At 42.9% G+C, this 18,875-nt stretch overlaps 1 protein-coding gene across 2 annotated transcripts in view; it reads left to right on the top strand.

Moving 5' to 3' along the window:
• Nucleotides 1-18,875, top strand: part of RASGRF2 (Ras protein specific guanine nucleotide releasing factor 2) — a 268,468-nt gene that overhangs the window by 224,154 nt on the left and 25,439 nt on the right. For both annotated transcript variants that reach the window (XM_079145547.1, XM_079145546.1), the window contains exons 20-23: nucleotides 11,804-11,864; nucleotides 12,177-12,280; nucleotides 14,319-14,403; nucleotides 17,496-17,693. In XM_079145547.1, the coding sequence (XP_079001673.1) occupies nucleotides 11,804-11,864; nucleotides 12,177-12,280; nucleotides 14,319-14,403; nucleotides 17,496-17,693 (448 nt within the window). The remainder of the gene's footprint in view (nucleotides 1-11,803; nucleotides 11,865-12,176; nucleotides 12,281-14,318; nucleotides 14,404-17,495; nucleotides 17,694-18,875) is intronic.

Here is an 18,875-nt window from a genome sequence, read left to right as displayed (position 1 = left end):
TTAGACTGGTCATACTGTTGATAGATGTAGGGGAACCCAGGATCTTGGATGCTCATCAAAACCCAAAGGAGGTCAGGAAATGAGAAGCATGTCTCCTCTGTAGGGCTAGGACCAGAGATGTAGAGGTCTCCACATCTGAAAGTGAACAATTTGGAACATACCTCCCAGCAAAATCTGTTTATGTTGTGAGAGATAAAAGCATACCATGTTGGAGTTAAATGTAGCCCTAGCATAAGGATAGTTATGCATCCCAGTCACGTAACAGTGAGTTGTAAACACAAAGCATGTACTTAAACATATTGCATCAATACTTTAAGGCAAAAACTCTCTGAGATGAGCCATCCTGACTCTCAGTCTCTTGGGGCTTACTTAATGATGAGTGAACATAATTTTTATAAGTCTGTCGCCGTGTTTGTGAATGAAAACATCTGCTCAAGACTTTTGCAATTCAGAGTTTTCCAACTAATTATTCAAAAATCTTCCAAATGTATTCAGTGTAAAGAGATTTTCAGATACCTAACATGCCACCAAATGAGATGGTGTTAAACTTCCTGGAAGACCAACTGTGATGAGCTCAGGTCATGAAAAGGTCACCCCAAACAGCATCCCAAGTAGCATCAACAGAAAGACAGAAAATGTCAAATAGTGTAATGAACCAAAGTGTGTCTTGGAATATCAGGGTAAGATAATGGAGAAGAGCAACACTAGAGAAGAGATAACTTCTTGATCTTGATTGTTTATCTTAGTTGTAGATGGATACAGTATCTTTCTTTAGGTGCTGAGGATCAAACCCAGTGCCTCACACATGCTAGGCAGCGCTCTACCAATGAGCCACTGCCCCAACCATTGACCATTTTTTTCCCAAGGGAAAGATTGTCCAGGCTCATAAAAATGTCTTTCCCATGTCAAATGTAGTGGGTCCACAGACTTCCCTCCAGAATCTAGGCTGTAGTAGTGTAATGGTTAATTTGAATTGTCAACTTGATTGGATTAAGAGATGCCGATGAGGAAATGATGGCGGCCTAGAGGGTGGCTGCATTTCATGTTGCTCCAGGACTCAGGATTCAAAAGAGGAGATATTGAGACGCTTGGGACCAACTCAAAGCAGCCGGGTGACTCTCACCCCCTGGGGGGGCATCCCGGATAGGACGGGGGTCCCGGAACGCAGGAAACTTTGTGAAGTAGAACTGCCGGCGAGACGCCCCTCCCCCCGCTGGAGCAGTGAACTCGGACAACTGGGAGCGCCGTAAAGGAGGCCGCTGGGCACAGCGCTGGGACTCGGAGCAGCCACTGGGGCTCCGGCGGCTGCCCGGGGGAGGAGTGGCGGGGAGAACTGTGTGGACTCAGGACATCGGGGCCTGCCCTGAGGAGGAGGAGAGGAGCGTGGCCACTTGAATTCGGAGAGACTGCACCAGAGCTACAGGCGGTTGCCAGAGGAGAAGCCGCGCGGCGAGCAGTTTGGACTCAGAACGACGCTCTGAACCCCGGGGCCTGCCCTGAGGACGAGGAGGAGGAGAGGAGCGCGGCCGCTTGGATTCGGGTGACTACACCAGAGCTACAGGCGGTTGCCAGAGCAGGGGCTGCGTGGCGAGCTGTTTGGACTCTGACCACTTCTGAACCCCGGGGCCTGCCCGGAGGAGTAGGAGAAGGAGGAGGAGGAGCGCGGCGGGTCCTTTGGACTCGCAGTGACTGCATTAGCGCTCCAGGCGGCTGCTCAGAGGAGAAGGCGAGTGGTGAGTTGTTTGGTCTTAAAGTGACAGCTCCTGAACACAGGGGGGCTGCCTGGAGGAGAAGCGTGGTGGGATGCTTGGTCTTGAGTGGCCGCACCTGAGCTCCGGGCGGTGCCCAGAGGACCCGTGCAGCGGGTCACGTGGATTCAGAGCCACTCAGAGGGACTGCTCCTGAACACCCGGGGGGTTATCTGGAGAAGGAGGAGGAACGGGGAGGGTCACTTCGACTCGGAGTGATTGATTGCCCCAGGCTACGGGTGGTTGGTGGGAGGAGGAGGCACGAAGGGAGTTTCTTGGACTCCTAGTGACCGCACCGGCATACTGGGCGGCTGTCTGGAGGAAGAGGCCTGTGGCGGGTCTCTGGGACTCAGAGCGATTGTTCGGGGCCACAGGTGGCTGCTCAGAGGAGGGGCCACGCAGCCAGGCGATTAGGTGCAGAGCAGGGTCCCAGGATCTAGGAGGCTTCTGGGTGGAAGAGCCGCACAGAGACAACCTTAGGGCGGAGCGAAGGATCCAGGCCTGTGGGCAAATTCTCTGAGGAGGGGCAGCCTAAGGAGATTCATCTGCGAAGGGTGAGGCTCCCAGGCCCAGGAGGTAGGGCCGGGCCCCTGGAAACTTTGCAGAGGAAGGCAGCCCAGCCCAGGCAGTAGCTGTAAATTGAGGGGAACCTCTAGGAGGAAACTGACCAGCGAGACCTCCCCACTGGGTGAGTCTTCCCTGCCTGGTGAGGTTTCCCCACAAGGACGGTAAAACCAGAGACACAGGCCCAAACAGGCCTTGCCTCAGCCCACAGCCTAGGTCCCCTTTGGATGACCATTGGTCAACAAGTGGAGGCACCTCTGCCCACTAGCAGGGAATATACCCCACCTGAAGGCCACCACTCCTAGAGAGGCAGCTTCCTTGTGGAGCACCGCATTATCAACTTCCTCCAAGACTTCAGCCTACTGAAGGCTAAGAGGGGATATATATAGAAATCTTCAGGGACATTGTAAATCAACAGAGGAAATCTGCAATATCTCAGCGGTCCACTGATATCTGAACAATATGAGAAAACAAGGAAAGAAAATGATGCAAACAAATCTAGATGTTACATCAATAAAACCCAATGACAGCACGGCAGAAGAAATGACAGAAAAGGAGTTCAGAATGTACATAATTAAAATGATCAGAGAAGCAAACGATGAGATGAAAGAGCAAATGCAAGCATTGAATGATCGCACCAATCGACAGTTAAAAGAGCAAATACAGGAAGCAAAAGATCATTTCAATAAAGAGTTAGAGATATTGAAAAAAAACCAAACAGAAATCCTTGACATGAAGGAAACAATAAACCAAATGAAGAACTCCATAGAAAGCATATCCAATAGGATAGAACACCTGGAAGACAGAACCTCAGACATTGAAGACAAAATATTTAACCTTGAAAACAAAGTTGAACAAACAGAGAAGATGGTAAGAAATCATGAACAGAATCTACAAGAACTATGGGATATCATGAAAAGGCCAAATTTAAGAATTATTGGGATTGAGGAAGGTCTAGAGAAACAAGCCAAAGGAATGAACAACCTATTCAATGAAATAATATCAGAAAATTTCCCAAATCTGAAGAATGAAATGGAAAATCAAGTTCAAGAGGCTTATAGGACTCCAAATACACAAAATTACAACAGACCCACACCAAGGCACATTATAATGAAAATACCTAACATACAAAATAAAGACAGAATTTTAAAGGCTGTGAGAGAAAAGAACCAAATTACATTCAGGGGGAAACCAATACGCATATCAGCAGATTTTTCAATCCAGACCCTAAAAGCTAGAAGGTCCTGGAACAACATTTTTCAAGCCCTGAAAGAAAATGGATGCCAACCAAGAATCTTATACCCAGCAAAACTTACCTTCAAATTTGACGATGAAATAAAATCCTTCCATGATAAACAAAAGCTAAAAGAATTTACAAAAAGAAAGCCAGCATTACAGAACATTCTCAACAAAATATTCCATGAGGAAGAGATGAAAAACAAAGAAGCAAATCAGCAAAGGGAGGAATTATCCTAAAGGAATTGTCAAATAAAGGAGGAAACAAGTTGTGTCAAACAAATAATAACAAAATTTAAAAATGAACCAATTGACCGGGAAACCAAATCATTTCTCTATAATAACCCTGAATGTTAATGGCCTGAATTCATCAATCAAAAGACATAGACTGGCAGACTGGATTAAAAAGAAAGATCCAACAATATGTTGCCTGCAAGAGACTCACCTCATAGAAAAAGATACCCATAGATTAAAGGTGAAAGGATGGGGAAAAACATACCATGCACATGGACTCAGCAAAAAAGCTGGAGTATCCATCCTCATTTCAGATAATGTGGACTTCAAGCCAAAGTTAGTCAGAAGGGATAAAGAAGGTCATTTCATACTGCTTAAGGGAAGCATAAATCAGCAAGATATAATAATCATAAACATCTATGCCCCAAACAGTGGCTCATCTATGTATGTCAAACAAATCCTTCTCAATTTCAGAAACCAAATAGACCACAACACAATAATACTAGGTGATTTTAACACGCCGCTCCCACCACTGGACAGATCTTCCAGACAAAAATTGAACAAAGAAACCATAGATCTCAACAACACAATCAATAATTTAGACTTAACGGACATTTATAGAATATACCATCCAACCAAGAGCGAATACACTTTCTTCTCAGCAGCACATGGATCCTTCTCTAAAATAGACCATATATTATGCCACAAAGCTAATGTTAGCAAATACAAGAAGATAGAGACACTAGCATGTATTCTATCAGATCATAATGGATTGAAGTTAGAAATAAATGAAAGAGTAAAACACAGAAACTATTCCAACATCTGGAGATTAAACAATATGCTATTATATGATGAATGGATAACAGAAGATATTAGGAAGGAAATTAAAAAATTCTTAGAGGTAAATGAGAACAAAGAAACATCATATCAAAATCTCTGGGACACTATGAAAGCAGTACTTAGAGGGAAATTTATTTCATGGAGCGCATTTAATAAAAGAAGTAAAACTCAACAAATAAACGACCTAACACTACAGCTCAAAGCCCTAGAAAAAGAAGAACAGAACAGCACCAAAAGTAGTAGAAGACAGGAAATAGTTAAACTCAGAGCTGAAATCAATGAAATTGAAACAAAAGAAACAATACAAAAAATTGACAAAATAAATAGTTGGTTCTTCGAAAAAATAAACAAATTTGATAAACCTTTAGCCACACTAACAAAGAGAAGACGAGAGAAAACCCAAATCACTAAAATTCGGAATGAACAAGGAAATATCACAACAGACAGGATGGAAATACAAAACATAATTAGAAGCTATTTTGAAAACCTATACTCCAACAAAATAGAAAATTCCGAAGACATCAACAGGTTTCTAGAGACATATGAATTGCCTAAACTGAATGAGGAGGACATAAACAATTTAAATAGATCAATTTCAAGTACTGAAATAGAAGAAGTCATCAAAAGTCTACCAACAAAGAAAAGTCCGGGACCAGATGGGTTCTCAGCCGAGTTCTACAAAACCTTTAAGGAAGAGCTCATTCCAATACTTCTCAAAGTATTCCATAAAATAGAAGAGGAGGGAACCCTCCCAAACTCATTCTATGAAGCCAATATCACACTGATACCTAAACCAGACAGAGACTCATCAAGGAAAGAAAATTTCAGACCAATATCCTTAATGAACATCGACGCAAAAATTCTCAACAAAATTTTAGCAAATTGCATACAAAAACATATTAAAAAGATAGTGCACCATGATCAAGTGGGTTTCATCCCAGGGATGCAAGGTTGGTTCAACATCAGGAAATCAATAAACGTAATTCACCATATTAATAGACTTAAAGTCAAGAATCACATGATTATTTCAATAGATGCAGAAAAAGCATTTGATAAAATACAGCACCCCTTCATGCTCAAAACACTAGAAAAAATAGGGATAGTGGGAACATTCCTTAACATTGTAAAGGCCATTTATGCTAAGCCTACGGCTAATATCATTCTAAATGGTGAAAAACTGAAAGCATTCCCCCTAAAAACTGGAACAAGGCAGGGATGCCCTCTTTCACCACTTCTATTCAACATCGTTCTTGAGACTCTGGCCAGAGCAATTAGACAAACCAAAGAAATTAAAGGGATACGAATTGGAAAAGAAGAACTCAAACTATCCCTGTTCGCTGATGACATGATTATATATTTAGAGGAACCTGGAAATTCCACCAGAAAACTCTTAGTGAATCATAAGTGATTTCAGTAAAGTAGCAGGTTACAAGATCAATGCCCATAAATCCAACACATTTTTATACATAAGTGATGAATCTTCAGAAAGAGAAATTAGGAAAACTACCCCATTCACAATAGCCTCGAAAAAAATAAAATACTTGGGAATCAATCTCACAAAAGAGGTGAAAGACCTCTACAATGAGAACTATACAACACTAAAGAAAGAAATTAAAGAACACCTTAGAAGATGGAAAGATCTTCCATGTTCTTGGATAGGAAGAATTAATATTGTCAAAATGGCCATACTACCTAAAGTGCTATACAAATTCAATGCAATTCCAATTAAAATCCCAATTGTGTACCTTACAGAAATAGAGCAAGCAATTATGAAATTCATCTGGAAGAATAAGAAACCCAGAATAGCTAAAGCAATCCTTAGCAGGAAGAGTGAAACAGGGGGTATTGCAATACCAGATCTTCAACTCTACTACAAAGCAATAGTAACAAAAGCGGCATGGTATTGGTACCAAAATAGAAAGGTAGATCAATGGCACAGAATAGAGGACATGGACACAAACCCAAATAAATACAATTTTCTCATACTAGACAAAGGGGCCAAAAATATGCAATGGAGAAAAGATAGCCTCTTCAACAAATGGTGCTGGGAGAATTGGAAATCCATATGCAACAGAATCAAACTAAACCCATATCTCTCACCATGCACGAAACTAAACTCAAAATGGATTAAGGACCTCGGAATCAGACCAGAGACCCTGCAGATTATAGAAGAAAAAGTAGGTCCAAATCTTCACCTTGTTGGTCTAGGACCAGACTTCCTTAACAGGACTCCCATAGCACAAGAAATAAAAGCTAGAATCAACCACTGGGATAGATTCAAACTAAAAAGCTTTCTCTCAGCAAAGGAAACTATCAGCAATGCGAAGAAAGAGCCTACAGAGTGGGAGAATATCTTTGCCAATCATACTTCAGATAGAGCACTAATCTCCAGAATCTATAAAGAACTCAAAAAACTCTACTCCAAGAATTCAAATAGTCCAGTCGACAAATGGGCTAAGGAAATGAATAGACACTTCACAGAAGAAGATCTACAAGCAATCAACAAACATATGGAAAAATGTTCAACATCTCTAGTAATAAGAGAAATGCAAATCAAAACCACCCTAAGATTCCATCTCACCCCAATTAGAATGGCGATTATCAAGAATACGAGCAACAACAGGTGTTGGCGAGGATGTGGGGAGAAAGGTACACTCATACACTGCTGGTGGGGCTGCAAATTAGTGCAGCCACTCTGGAAAGCAGTGTGGAGATTCCTTAGAAAACTTGGAATGGAACCACCATTTGACCCAGCTATCCCACTCCTTGGCCTATACCCAAAGGACTTAAAATCTGCATACTACAGAGATACAGCCACATCAATGTTCATAGCTGCTCAATTCACAATAGCCAGACTGTGGAACCAACCTAGATGCCCTTCAATTGATGAGTGGATAAAGAAACTGTGGTATATATATACAATGGAATATTACTCAGCCAGAAAGAATGATAAAATTATGACATTTGCAGGCAAATGGATGAAATTGGAGTATATCATGCTAAGTGAGATAGGCCGATCTCAAAAAGCCAAAGGACGAATGATATCGCTGATAAGTGGAGGATGACACATAATGGGGGGGGAGGGAAGGGTTAGAGTTAGGGTTAGGTAGGGGGGCAAGTATGGAGGAAGGAACTACTGTATAGAGGGTAAAGAGGGGTGGGAGGGGTGGGGGGAAGGGAAAAAATAACAGAATGAATCAAACAACATTGCTCTATGTAAATTTATGATTACACAAATGGTATGCCTTTACGCCATGTACAAACAGAGAAACAACATGTATCCCATTTGTTTACAATTAAAAAAAAAAAAAACAAAGCAAGAATAGATAAATCATGCTTTGATTACATAAGAATAATATCTAACACCAAGATATCTTTTAAAGGAGATAAATGAAAACAACAACAAGAAGGTAAATGGAGAATGCACAGATGTACAAAACAAGTTTTGCTGGTCAACAAAGTACAAGTATCAGGTTCTTGCTGAAATGCTTTATAAACAGATAAGAGGATGAGCTGTTGAGATCAGAAGCTTTTGCTTCAAATTCTAGGTCCACTACTTTGGTCCTGTATTATCTTGGCACGAAATTTTTCTCTAAGCTTCAGTTTCCTCACCTGGAAAAATATTAATGGTGCTCATCTTGCAATTGTGCTTGTAGAACTAAGAAAGAATATAACCCATGCAAAAGACGTAGCACACTAGGGCTGGGGATATAGCTCAATTGGTAGGGTACTTGCCTCACAAGCACAAGGCCCTGGGTTCAATCCCCAGTTAAACCCCCCCCCCCCAAAAAAAAAGACTTAGCACACTGAATAACAAACAAATGTTAGTGATTGTTATTAGACTCACAGTCATTTTAACTGTGAAACAGAACTGAGAAGTGATAATACTAATATTAGCCTTACGTTTCTACCATCTTCACTGAATGAACTGTTCCACAGTAGAGTATTCCCTGTTAACTAAAGCTTATACTTTCAATCATCAAACCCTGCCATTCAATCCATTTGTAAGGAGATGCTTTTCAAATTCAGGTCATGGTACCTAGATCAATAGTTGTCTTACCTAACTTGAAATAACACAGAGGTGCTGTGAGGGGCCATCCAAATGAGAAGGCTTCGGGTGGCCCCTAAATTCAACTATTGAACTTTCCTTGAAACTGGTGACTTTCAGGAAAATGAAGTCTCAGAAGTGTCATAGGGCAGTAAATCTCTCAGGTCACCCAGACCTAATACATGAGGAACCAGTGACATGAACCCCAAAGTATTTTGTTCAGAAATTGATCCATTCTCTTTGGTACCCCATATTATACTCAGCTGTCACTGTATTCAGAGAGCACTGAAAACTCTGAAAACATCTACCAGGATTTATTTCATATGACCAAATGTTTGGCAAGTTGAAAGGCTACAGCTACAAAAAAAAAAAAAAAAAAAAAAAAAAAAGAAAGAAAGAAAGAAAAGAACCATGCTTGAGAGGCATTAACAGGTCGGGAGGAGTGCTACACCCACTTGGTCTCTAATTGGTGGTTACAACTCCATCTTGGCATGGGCAAGGAATTTATTTTTTCCCTTTACTGTAAACAGAAAACTTTGGTCTGCTTTGGTGTTTCTTTTCATATTTAAGAGCAAGACAGAAAAGAGATAACTGGGTTGACATACCCCATTTGTGTACAATGACTCAAAATGCAGTCTGTAAAAAATTAAAAAAAATAATAAATCATTTAAAAAAAAAGAAAAATTAAGCATTAGAAAAAAAAAGAAAAGCCTCATAGCAAAATAAATAGTAATTATATCTCCAATTTTGTGTTGTTTGTTCTGTATTCAAAGGATTTTTAATTTCTTAAATACACCTTGATGGGGGAGGCATCTTGAAATCTTGCTGTACATCAGAGGAAAGCTAACCACATGGGATATTTTTGTGATATTTTCATTTACTGTCCTCAGTTTTCTCTTTCACAGTGTGGGTGCTAATAATAGCTTATGTTTATTAAACATGCTATGTAGTGCCAGAAACTGTGATAAGTCCTTTATACAGTCATAGCCCTCCTGAAATGATTCAGAATTACAAATTACTAATGTGACAACAACAAAAAAAAAAAAAAAAAAAAAAAAGAGATGCCGATGATCACGAGGCTTCTGGGTGTGACACTGAGGGCGTGTCTAGGAATGATTGGCATGTGGGATGGTGAGCTGAACTGGAGACCCTCCCTAAGCCTGGGCAGCACCACCCAACAGGATTGTGGCTTGGATAGAATAAAAGTTGGAAGAACAAGGAAGAAGATGCAGATGCAAGCTCAACTCCTCTTGAACTGGTCTTGATTGCTCCTTTGATTGCCTGAAGATATCAAACTCTCATTTCTTCACTCTTCCAAATTCAATTCTGTCAGTGATTCTCCAGGTAGTTTCTAGAAGCCTTGGTCTTGTACTAGAGTAGGACTGTTGATCCTTCTTGTTCTGGGTCTTCCGCCTCTTGGACTGCGCAGCTACTAGTTCTAACTATCTAGCTTGCAGATGGCCATTGTGGACTATCCAGCTTCTGGTCCTAAAAGCCAATCTAATAAGTCCCCTTTTTATAATCATACTTCTATTCATTCAGTTCCTCTAGAGAACCCCGACTAATACAGTAGAAAGAATGATGTACATCTTGGGAAAGAGTAACATTTGTCTCCTTGTTGTAACCTTCAAATGTAATTGAATCATCTTTGGAGAAAGAGTCATGTTTAACTCACTTTTTCCTCATAATCTGCCCTTTACAGTGATTTTTTTTTCTGCTTACAAATGATATCATTCCTTGTTGACACTTGTGTAATCCAGAAGGATTCTTTGTGAGGGCTTTTGAAAGAGGGAAGGAAGGTAGAGGGACAGGAATTGGCATTTATTGACTACGCTCTTTGCTGGCTGCTTGGAGAGGGGCCTTCTATGAGCCCGAGTAAGAGAAGCATTGAGTAAGAGGAGATTGCAACTGGACGGGAACCCTGGGCCAGTAAATTTCTTTGGCTTTTGTTTCCTCATCTGTAAAACGAAGCTACTGCCTGGTTAGAAGGAATTGATTATGGTGCAGGACATCAAACACTTGGCATGTGTCTGACACATAGCGGGCATGCAGTAAACCATCTCTGTTGACTTGGTATTTTTGAGGATTGTGGTTTTTGTTTCCATCAACTATGAACAAGCAAAACATCATATAATTACTTCTTTTAAAACTGGCATCTTCCAAAGGGGCCACAAGCCAAGGAATGTAGGCAGCCTCTGAAAGCTGGAAAAAGCAAGGACTTGGGTTCTTCTCCAGGGCCCCCAGAGGGAATGCAGCTTGTTTGACCTGCTTTAGACTTCTGACCTCCAGATCTGGTTTTTAAACTTTCCTCTCCCCTCCCAAAATACCTAGCATGTTCCAGTAGACAGGCTACATGGTTTGGGACTGTTTAAATGTTTTAATACATTTAATTTGTGCTTATACCTTCATTTTGAAAAACTTAAAATGCTTGGCCCAGATGACAAGTTATAGAATTGGATGTCCCCTGGATATGATTCTCCTGGATGCTGAACTTCTGTTGGACATAAAATATCCACCCATTTTGAAACTGGTATCTTAGGTATTTAACTTATTCATTTATTAAAAAAAAAAAAAAAAAAAAGATATGTGTGGATAGCAGAATAACACTGTGTGGGGGACACACACCTGGAAAGCAAGAGGGAAGAGTCATCTGCCTACTCCTACCCCACGTTGTCCCGAGTATTGCCACACAGGAACTCCCCTGTGTTGTCCGAGCAGGGAGGGCTGGCACTGCATTTCCTGCTCAGCACCAGCAGGGAGGGACAGCAGGAGTGTGGATGGGGCGTTCAGGTCTGTAGCTCACTGATGCCATTAGGGCATGCCCGAATTTCGTCCTAGATCATCTGGGGACTAGCCCACCCAACTTACCTCCAGGTTCACTTTGATGGGTAGTTTGGGACAAGTCAGCTCTTGTTCTGAATCGGCTCTCCTGATGCTTCTCTTGTGCGTTTCACAAGTGTCTTCCTGTTTCTGCCATCACTTCTCTCCAGCTCAGCAGCCTGTTGTACTGCACAGCCTCACAGATCAAACCCAACTTCCCACCCAGAGAAAACTGACCTCTTCCATTTTGTAGTTTCATACCTTGCATGTCTATTTTCTTCTTTTTTCATGAAGGATATTTTGATTTTTTTAGGGCCCTTTCACAAGATGATCAAGATGACATTCACCTAAAATTAGAAGACATAATGCAAATGGTAAGTTCAGCCACAGTTTTATTGAACACAGAGACTCGCACACTACCTCTCAAAGGTAAGCAGTGCACTTGTAGCTGATCACCATGGTTGACATGTGTCTGACTGTGAAGCTCTGGGAGGTGCACCACATTCTGCACAGGGTCTGGCAATTGGTCAGTGATATTAAGGTTGGCTTCGCTCTTTCTTTCCCAGCTAGAATCTAGTGCTGGGCTTCATACTCCCACAGATGAGGCATCTGCCTCACAGACCTGCAGTGAGGTGGTGAGCACCTTGCTCCTGCTATGTTTCACATTCCTCCTTCATCTTTTACAGACTGACTGTTCGAAGGCCGAGTGCTTTGAGACCTTGTCAGCCATGGAGCTGGCTGAGCAGATCACTCTCCTAGACCACGTCATTTTCAGAAGTATTCCTTACGAGTGAGTGGCACCTCTCGCACCAGCAAGGCTCAACTGCAGTGTCTGGCCTGCAAGCTGACATTGTCCTAAGGCTGATATGTGTGTGTGTGTGTGTGTGTGTGTGTGTGTATGTGTATGCAGTGGTGTGAATCTTAAACTTCAGATTGCTTGGCCTCACTTGAATCTCCAGAGGGTTACTCTTGTGTTTCTATATGTGCTGGGGTTACCATAGAATGTGAATTGCTGTGTTCTAGCCTTGAATTACAGAAGCCCCTGCATAATTATAAGAGCAGTTTTCAGACTTTGGGCCTGGAATCATTTGAGCTTGTTAAAAATGTATATTCTTAGCTATGTCCCTCAGAAATTCTGATTCTATTCTACTAAGTGTTTTTTTGGTTTTTGTTTGTTTGTTTATTTGTTTGTTTTGAGGCCCAGGAAACTGTCTCTTCAATGAGTGATTCTGAGGAGTCCAAGACCCTACTTTGAGAAACAGTGATTTAGTAAATACTGTAAATTCGGCTACAGTTCTTTGCACAAATCAACAAGTGTTGTGAGCTTTATGGCCATGGACCCACACATAGCCCTTCAGATTCCTCTTGTGTAGAACAGGGAGGCTCTTGAAGCCCCTTCCAGCTGTCATACTGAGTCGCCCCCAACACAAGGCCTTTGTTTAGACAAATGGAGATGTTGGCACTTGTCCTTCATGAACTAGTGACTATGGTGGAGGCAGTGGAAGGGCTGGGCAGGAGACAGGACTGCAATCCATGTCAAATGTGGAAGAAAGGACTCTTGATGGTGGAGGGTTGGGTGTGGACAGGGTAGATGGACTAGAGGCATGAAGGGAAGGACCAATGGATGTCCCTGAAGACTTTTCCTTATTGCATTTTACCTTTTTCCTCATCCCTGCTCCAGTACGCACAGACCCGTTCATGAACATGAGAAAAAAAATTAAAACAGGAATGCAGCTCATCAGCTGTTCAAATGAATCTGATGACAAGCTGAAGACCTGATTTAGGAACCACGGTGTCCTCTGCTGCCCCATCACTTTCTCACTGCACTCAGTGTATTGAGGCAGGGAACTGGGGACATGACTTCTGTGGAGGAAGAGAATAATCAAAGCCAAAACTCTGATGGTGGCCCTTGGCATGTCTCTTCCAGAGACTCCCACCTCTCCTCCCTGTCTTCTCTGTGTGAATGTCTGCCAATTATTTCCATCCACAGACCTGGCACACCTCTCTATCCAACACTACAGAACAGGAGCAGCATCAACAACAGCAAGGGCCAAAGAAGCTTGCACAAGGATTCAGTCAACATTTCTGTATTGAGAATGTGCCAGAGTTTATTTTTTACTGCCCATGCAAAATAATTCCTGTATGATTGTTCCTGCCCATGAATGCAGTGAACGAGCAGGGACACTGTTCTGAAGACAGACCTCCCAACCAGACTGAGCTTTCATGCTACTTAGCTGCCTCGGTCAGGTGACTGTGCTGCAAGAGTGGCAACAGGGAGCATTTATTTGGCTCTTTGCACGTGTGCTGGACTGAGCTCTGGGGAGAACAAAATGAAGTCCCCGCCCTTGGAACCTGTGTTCTTTAGAGAACGTTAGAGCAAAGGGAAAGAAAAACGTTCTGTTCTTGATTAACATTTTTGGCAGTGATAGATTTTTTTTGGTCCTCTGCTAAGGCTTAACATTTTGAGAAGCTAATCCAGGGAAAACAGTCTTGGTTTCTGAGTTAGTACTTCTTTATTTTTCTCATGTTGGTGGTAGTTTTCCAACTTCAGAAAAGCCTTTGCAGGGACAAAGTTCCAAACATTTGCAAGAGAAAACTAGAGACTAAAAAAATCTGTTTCTTTTTGGCATTGAGAAGTGAAATGCTAGAGTCTAGCTACAATTCATTAGAGATGGTCACGAGCAGCAGGTGGACGTCAAGGAACGTTCCAGGCATTGTCAATGTAGTGTATCTCATGTTCATGATGATCATGCAGGGTCATAGCCACTGTCTCTTAAAAACTTAATTGGTTTTGTGTTTTTTTTTTTTTTTTTTTTTTAACTTTTCAGAGAGTTTCTTGGGCAGGGATGGATGAAGCTGGATAAAAATGAAAGAACACCTTACATTATGAAAAACAGCCAACACTTTAATGATGTGAGTAACCATGAAAGTAAAACCTTGGGCGTGTTACAGGGAGATGAGTATTGGGGTTTTCAGACTCCTTCTTTGAAAACAAACTCTAAAAGCAGAAGTGATGGAACTTTAAAGAAAAACTTAAATAGCCTCTAACAGTTCATAGTGATGTGATGATTGCTAGTAATTTCCTGATGTAACAGGTTCAGTTTTGAGGGTACTCAGCTCTGGTAAGTGCTCAGTAGTGTTTGTGTTGCTGTTATTATTTTTATCATAATCATTGTGGCTTCTGGGTCATACACTAACTGACAAAACCAGCAGCGCATGTGTCACGGGCCCCTGGCGGTGTTGGTGACAGTAAGATTGAATTGTGTGACTTCTCCTTGTCATTCTGGAGTATTCAGTCCAAATCGCATTCCAGCATTGGAAGGGCTGTCTTAGAACACGATCACATTGCTACTGGGCTCTGCACAGTGGTGACAGCTGCCACTCCCAGCTCTGCCTTTCTCTAGCAGTAAGACTGGGAGTTGCTTTTTTGCCTACTGACTTGTAGTTGGTTCTGTTCTAATAGTCTTAGTCCTGTGGGAGAATAAGTAACAGATGTGCAAGTGTCTTCAGTTCTGATCAAACAAAGGGAAGGCTCCCTTTCCAATTGCACTAAACTACAGTAGAAGGAATAATGACGGTGTTTCAAAAAACAAAGGAACCCCACAGGTACATTAATAAGTCATCCAAAATTAAAATACAAAAACAGCATAGACTCCCAAGACAGTGTCCTGCACAGGATGTACTCAGAGCACACCGATGCTTAGTGGATTCTGTTGTGTAATGGGCTTCACTGCCTCTGCTGCTGAAGGGCAGGGTGCATGACCTACCTATCTGGGCCACTTTGAGAAGCAGGTTCTGGCTATGGAAAATAAAGCTTCATTACCTGTGTTGTGCATACATTTGGAATATACTTGACTCTCATATCAGAGGTGCAATTGCAGGCTCCAGACCCACATATCTTCTCCACCTGGATGACCACACCTTGGTGCAGATAGAACTCACCATCTGCACCCACCCCTGCCAAACCTGCCTCTGCAGCTTCTTCTCAGTCTTGGGTGATGGCCTCATTATATATTACTCCCCCATGCCAGAGGTCATCTCTGACTCCTTTTCCTTCATTTACCTTCCCCTTACCATCTCCCCCAACATATTCCTGAAAGCTAAATCTACCTGCATCTCAGACCTTTCCTCATCCCTCCTCCCAGATTGCCACAACCTGAATTTGACTTCGTCCTTTTGCTCCTGGAGCTTCTAACTGCTCTCTTCCCCTCTGTCTCACTGGGTCCTGATGTATTCCATATGCCATCTCCCAGGAATGACTCCTCTGAAAGGTCAATCTAATTATGTCACTCTGGCAAAATCTGTCAGTGGCTTCCCCTCACCTTCAGGAGATGTCTCATCTCAACCTGGTGTCAAGAGCCCCGCCCATCTCTCATCCTGTCTCTTGAGACCCCTGAGTTCCTCAGAGGGCAATCAGATCCTTCCACCTCTGTCGCTTTACTCTTGCCTTCCTCCTGTTTCTTTACAATTCTATTTTGATGGGAAGCAGAGGACGGTTCTTCTCATCTCTCAAAATGCAATGCAGGCATGACCTCTTTCCAGAAGCCTCCCCTGGACTAGACCAAACACCCCATTCTGTCTCCATGTTCTCAATCCCCACCATGCCCAGGCATAGCTTTGCATTTCTCTTAACGGCATTTACTTGTTCACTCTTCTCCCTCCCCTCCCCAGCCCACCTAATTAGCTCAGAGTGCCTTAAGGTTGGGTGTTAGATATTTGTATAATGAAATACCCAAGATAATTAACTCATAAAGAGAAAAGGTTTACTTTGGCCCACAGTTTTGGAACCTCTAATCCAAGGCTAGGCAGTCCCATTGCTTTGGACCTCTGGTGGGTGTGTCAGATAGCAGTGGTAGGGAGAGTGGCAGAGCAAGTTGCTGTTGTCATGGCCAGGATGCAAATGAGTGGAAGAGGAAGGGTTTTGTTATTACAGTCTCCTGCAAAGGTAGGCTCCCAGCAACCTAAGGACCTCACACAAGGTCCTTCCTTCTGGAGGTCCACAGTATCTTCCAATAGCACCACCCTAGGGACCAAACCTTTAACATCTGAGTCAGTTAGGGACACCTTTTTCTTACTGTTCCCATCACCTAAGACAACTTCCATCCAGTTCCTCAATGATTATTGGCAATAATTCTTCACCAAAATTATTGATTAATAAAATCACCTGTTCCCCCTGCAGACTGGATTCCAGACCACCCCTCTCACCACTCTGAGGATGAACAGGTCCTCAATGAGTAGCACCATAGTAGGTGCTTCAGTGAATGTCACCTTGATGACTCTGGGGCATCAGTAGAGCTTACAGATCTTAGGAATCATGCAAGAATGGAGTCCCCATCAGATTTAGCATATCAATGCAAGATTACACACCCCGTGTTCCCTTTGTTAATATTCCTAATTTGCCCCTTTTCTCTCCATATTGCAACAGTTGAGCTTCTTAAGCTGGCTTTAATTAGCAGAATGACAATACTTAGCCCTGAGGCCATAGGTCCTTTTAAATGCCAGTAAAATATTATAAGAAGGAGAAAATGTTCTCTCTTCCTCTGCAGCCAAGTGTATCTGGAGAGTTGAGCAGTTCAGAATTTGGTCTGATTGGGGGCGAGTGTGTTTTCTTTCCCTGTGATAACTGAGGCATCCCACTGTTGGGGGCCGAGGAGTGTGTTTCCAAGGAGTGACATCCATGGTCGATAAACACTGCCTTTCCTTGGGAGTTAGATTATTCTATCCTTCATCAAAATTCCTGATTAAGAAAAATCACGTTTCCCCGCAACTAACTAGATTCCAAAGAATCCTTCTCCACGCTCTAAGGGTGACCAGGTGCTCGGTACTTTAATGTTAATCTTATCACAGACATCATTCCCTTAGAAAGTGGGTAACCAAAGATGGAACGTGATGTCCACACTACAGGACACCCTCCTTTCCTGATATGGCTGCAGGAGTTCAGGTACCTTGCCTACCTGCACTTCTCTGCTCTTAGACCGCCTTTCTCGGCTTTTTGCTTGTCTCAGATGAGTAACCTGGTGGCCTCCCAGATAATGAATTACGCCGATGTCAGCTCTCGTGCCAGCGCAATCGAAAAGTGGGTGGCGGTGGCGGACATTTGCCGATGCCTGCATAACTACAATGGTGTGCTGGAGATCACCTCGGCCTTAAACAGAAGTGCCATCTACAGGCTGAAGAAAACCTGGGCCAAGGTGTCCAAGCAGGTGAGCAACTGAGTGCGACACAGACTGCTGCTGAGAGGAGGAGGCTGGGAGACGAGAGCCAAGATAAATATTACTAATTAGGAAATCATTAGCTGAAATGAGCAGCCTGGTTGCCAAAGAAAGGTGCCAACATGGGTAATTACTGTGCTCTTACCACTTAATTAATTCCACTCATGTGCATTTCCAAAACATTCATTCAAACATTTGTGGGGACAGCCTCAAGCAATGTGACTTTCAGTCAAGAGTTGCTTCCTCAATGATTTCGGGAGGGCACCCTGATTTCAAGTGATGACCAGTGGATTTACTCTTTCTCCCCCAAAGTTGGGGTTCGAATGTCTAAGGGCCAAAGACCTCAGTGTTCACCTTTATCTTTGTCATTCATGTAGCAGATTTAAAGTTTTGGCAAAATGACTGAGATGTGCACAAACATGATTTCCTTAATTTTCTTTTATTGGGGTCAGCTTGCCCCCTGCCTGTTGTTTTCATTCAGATAATTCGAAGATTCAAACCGCAATTCTTTCCTGCCCTTTCTTCTGGCATTCTGCTTGGGTATTGGTGGGTATTGGGAGGGCTTCTTTGGGCTTCTGAAAGGCTCTCTGCCCCCCTGGCTTCCTAGTGGTCCTTTTCTGACTGTCCCTGGGTAGAGGCCTCTGTGGATTGCCTGTGCTGGCAGACATGTACTTGCCCACCTGCCCAGGAACCACTGTGTGTGGTGGTTGAACCCAAGCAGCTGGGCTGACCCAGTGAGAGCCTACTGCAGTGAGCCTGTGTCTCTCAGGCTGGCTGCCCCTTGGGGATCCCTGTTGGATGTGCACCCTCTTCATTATTACATGACTACCTCAGCCCTCACACGGGGCCTTGGGGGAATTTTCCAGGCTCCTTCATGCTGCTTCGGTGCCAGTGGGTAGGAGGGTCAGTGTCTGGTGCTCTCTGCCTCACCCTCCCCAACTCCCCACTATGCCTGCCTTGATGTGCCCACCAGTGCTGATGAAGGGCTTGTGCAGGATGCCATTTCTAGGGGACCAGACTAGAAGAAGAACTTAACTACATTCTGCTGACATGTCCATGGGACTTTCAGTCAAGAGTCACTTTCTGAATTATTTAAGCACATGAAAAGAAGCTTCCTGAGGATTTCAACCCCTCTCTGAGACTCGTTATTTCTTACTCCTTTCTATTTTTGCT

This window comes from Sciurus vulgaris, assembly GCF_902686455.1.
Source record: "Sciurus vulgaris genome assembly, chromosome: 6".
Taxonomy (NCBI): Eukaryota; Metazoa; Chordata; class Mammalia; order Rodentia; family Sciuridae; genus Sciurus; species Sciurus vulgaris.
This window is presented reverse-complemented; position numbering and strand designations above follow the sequence as displayed.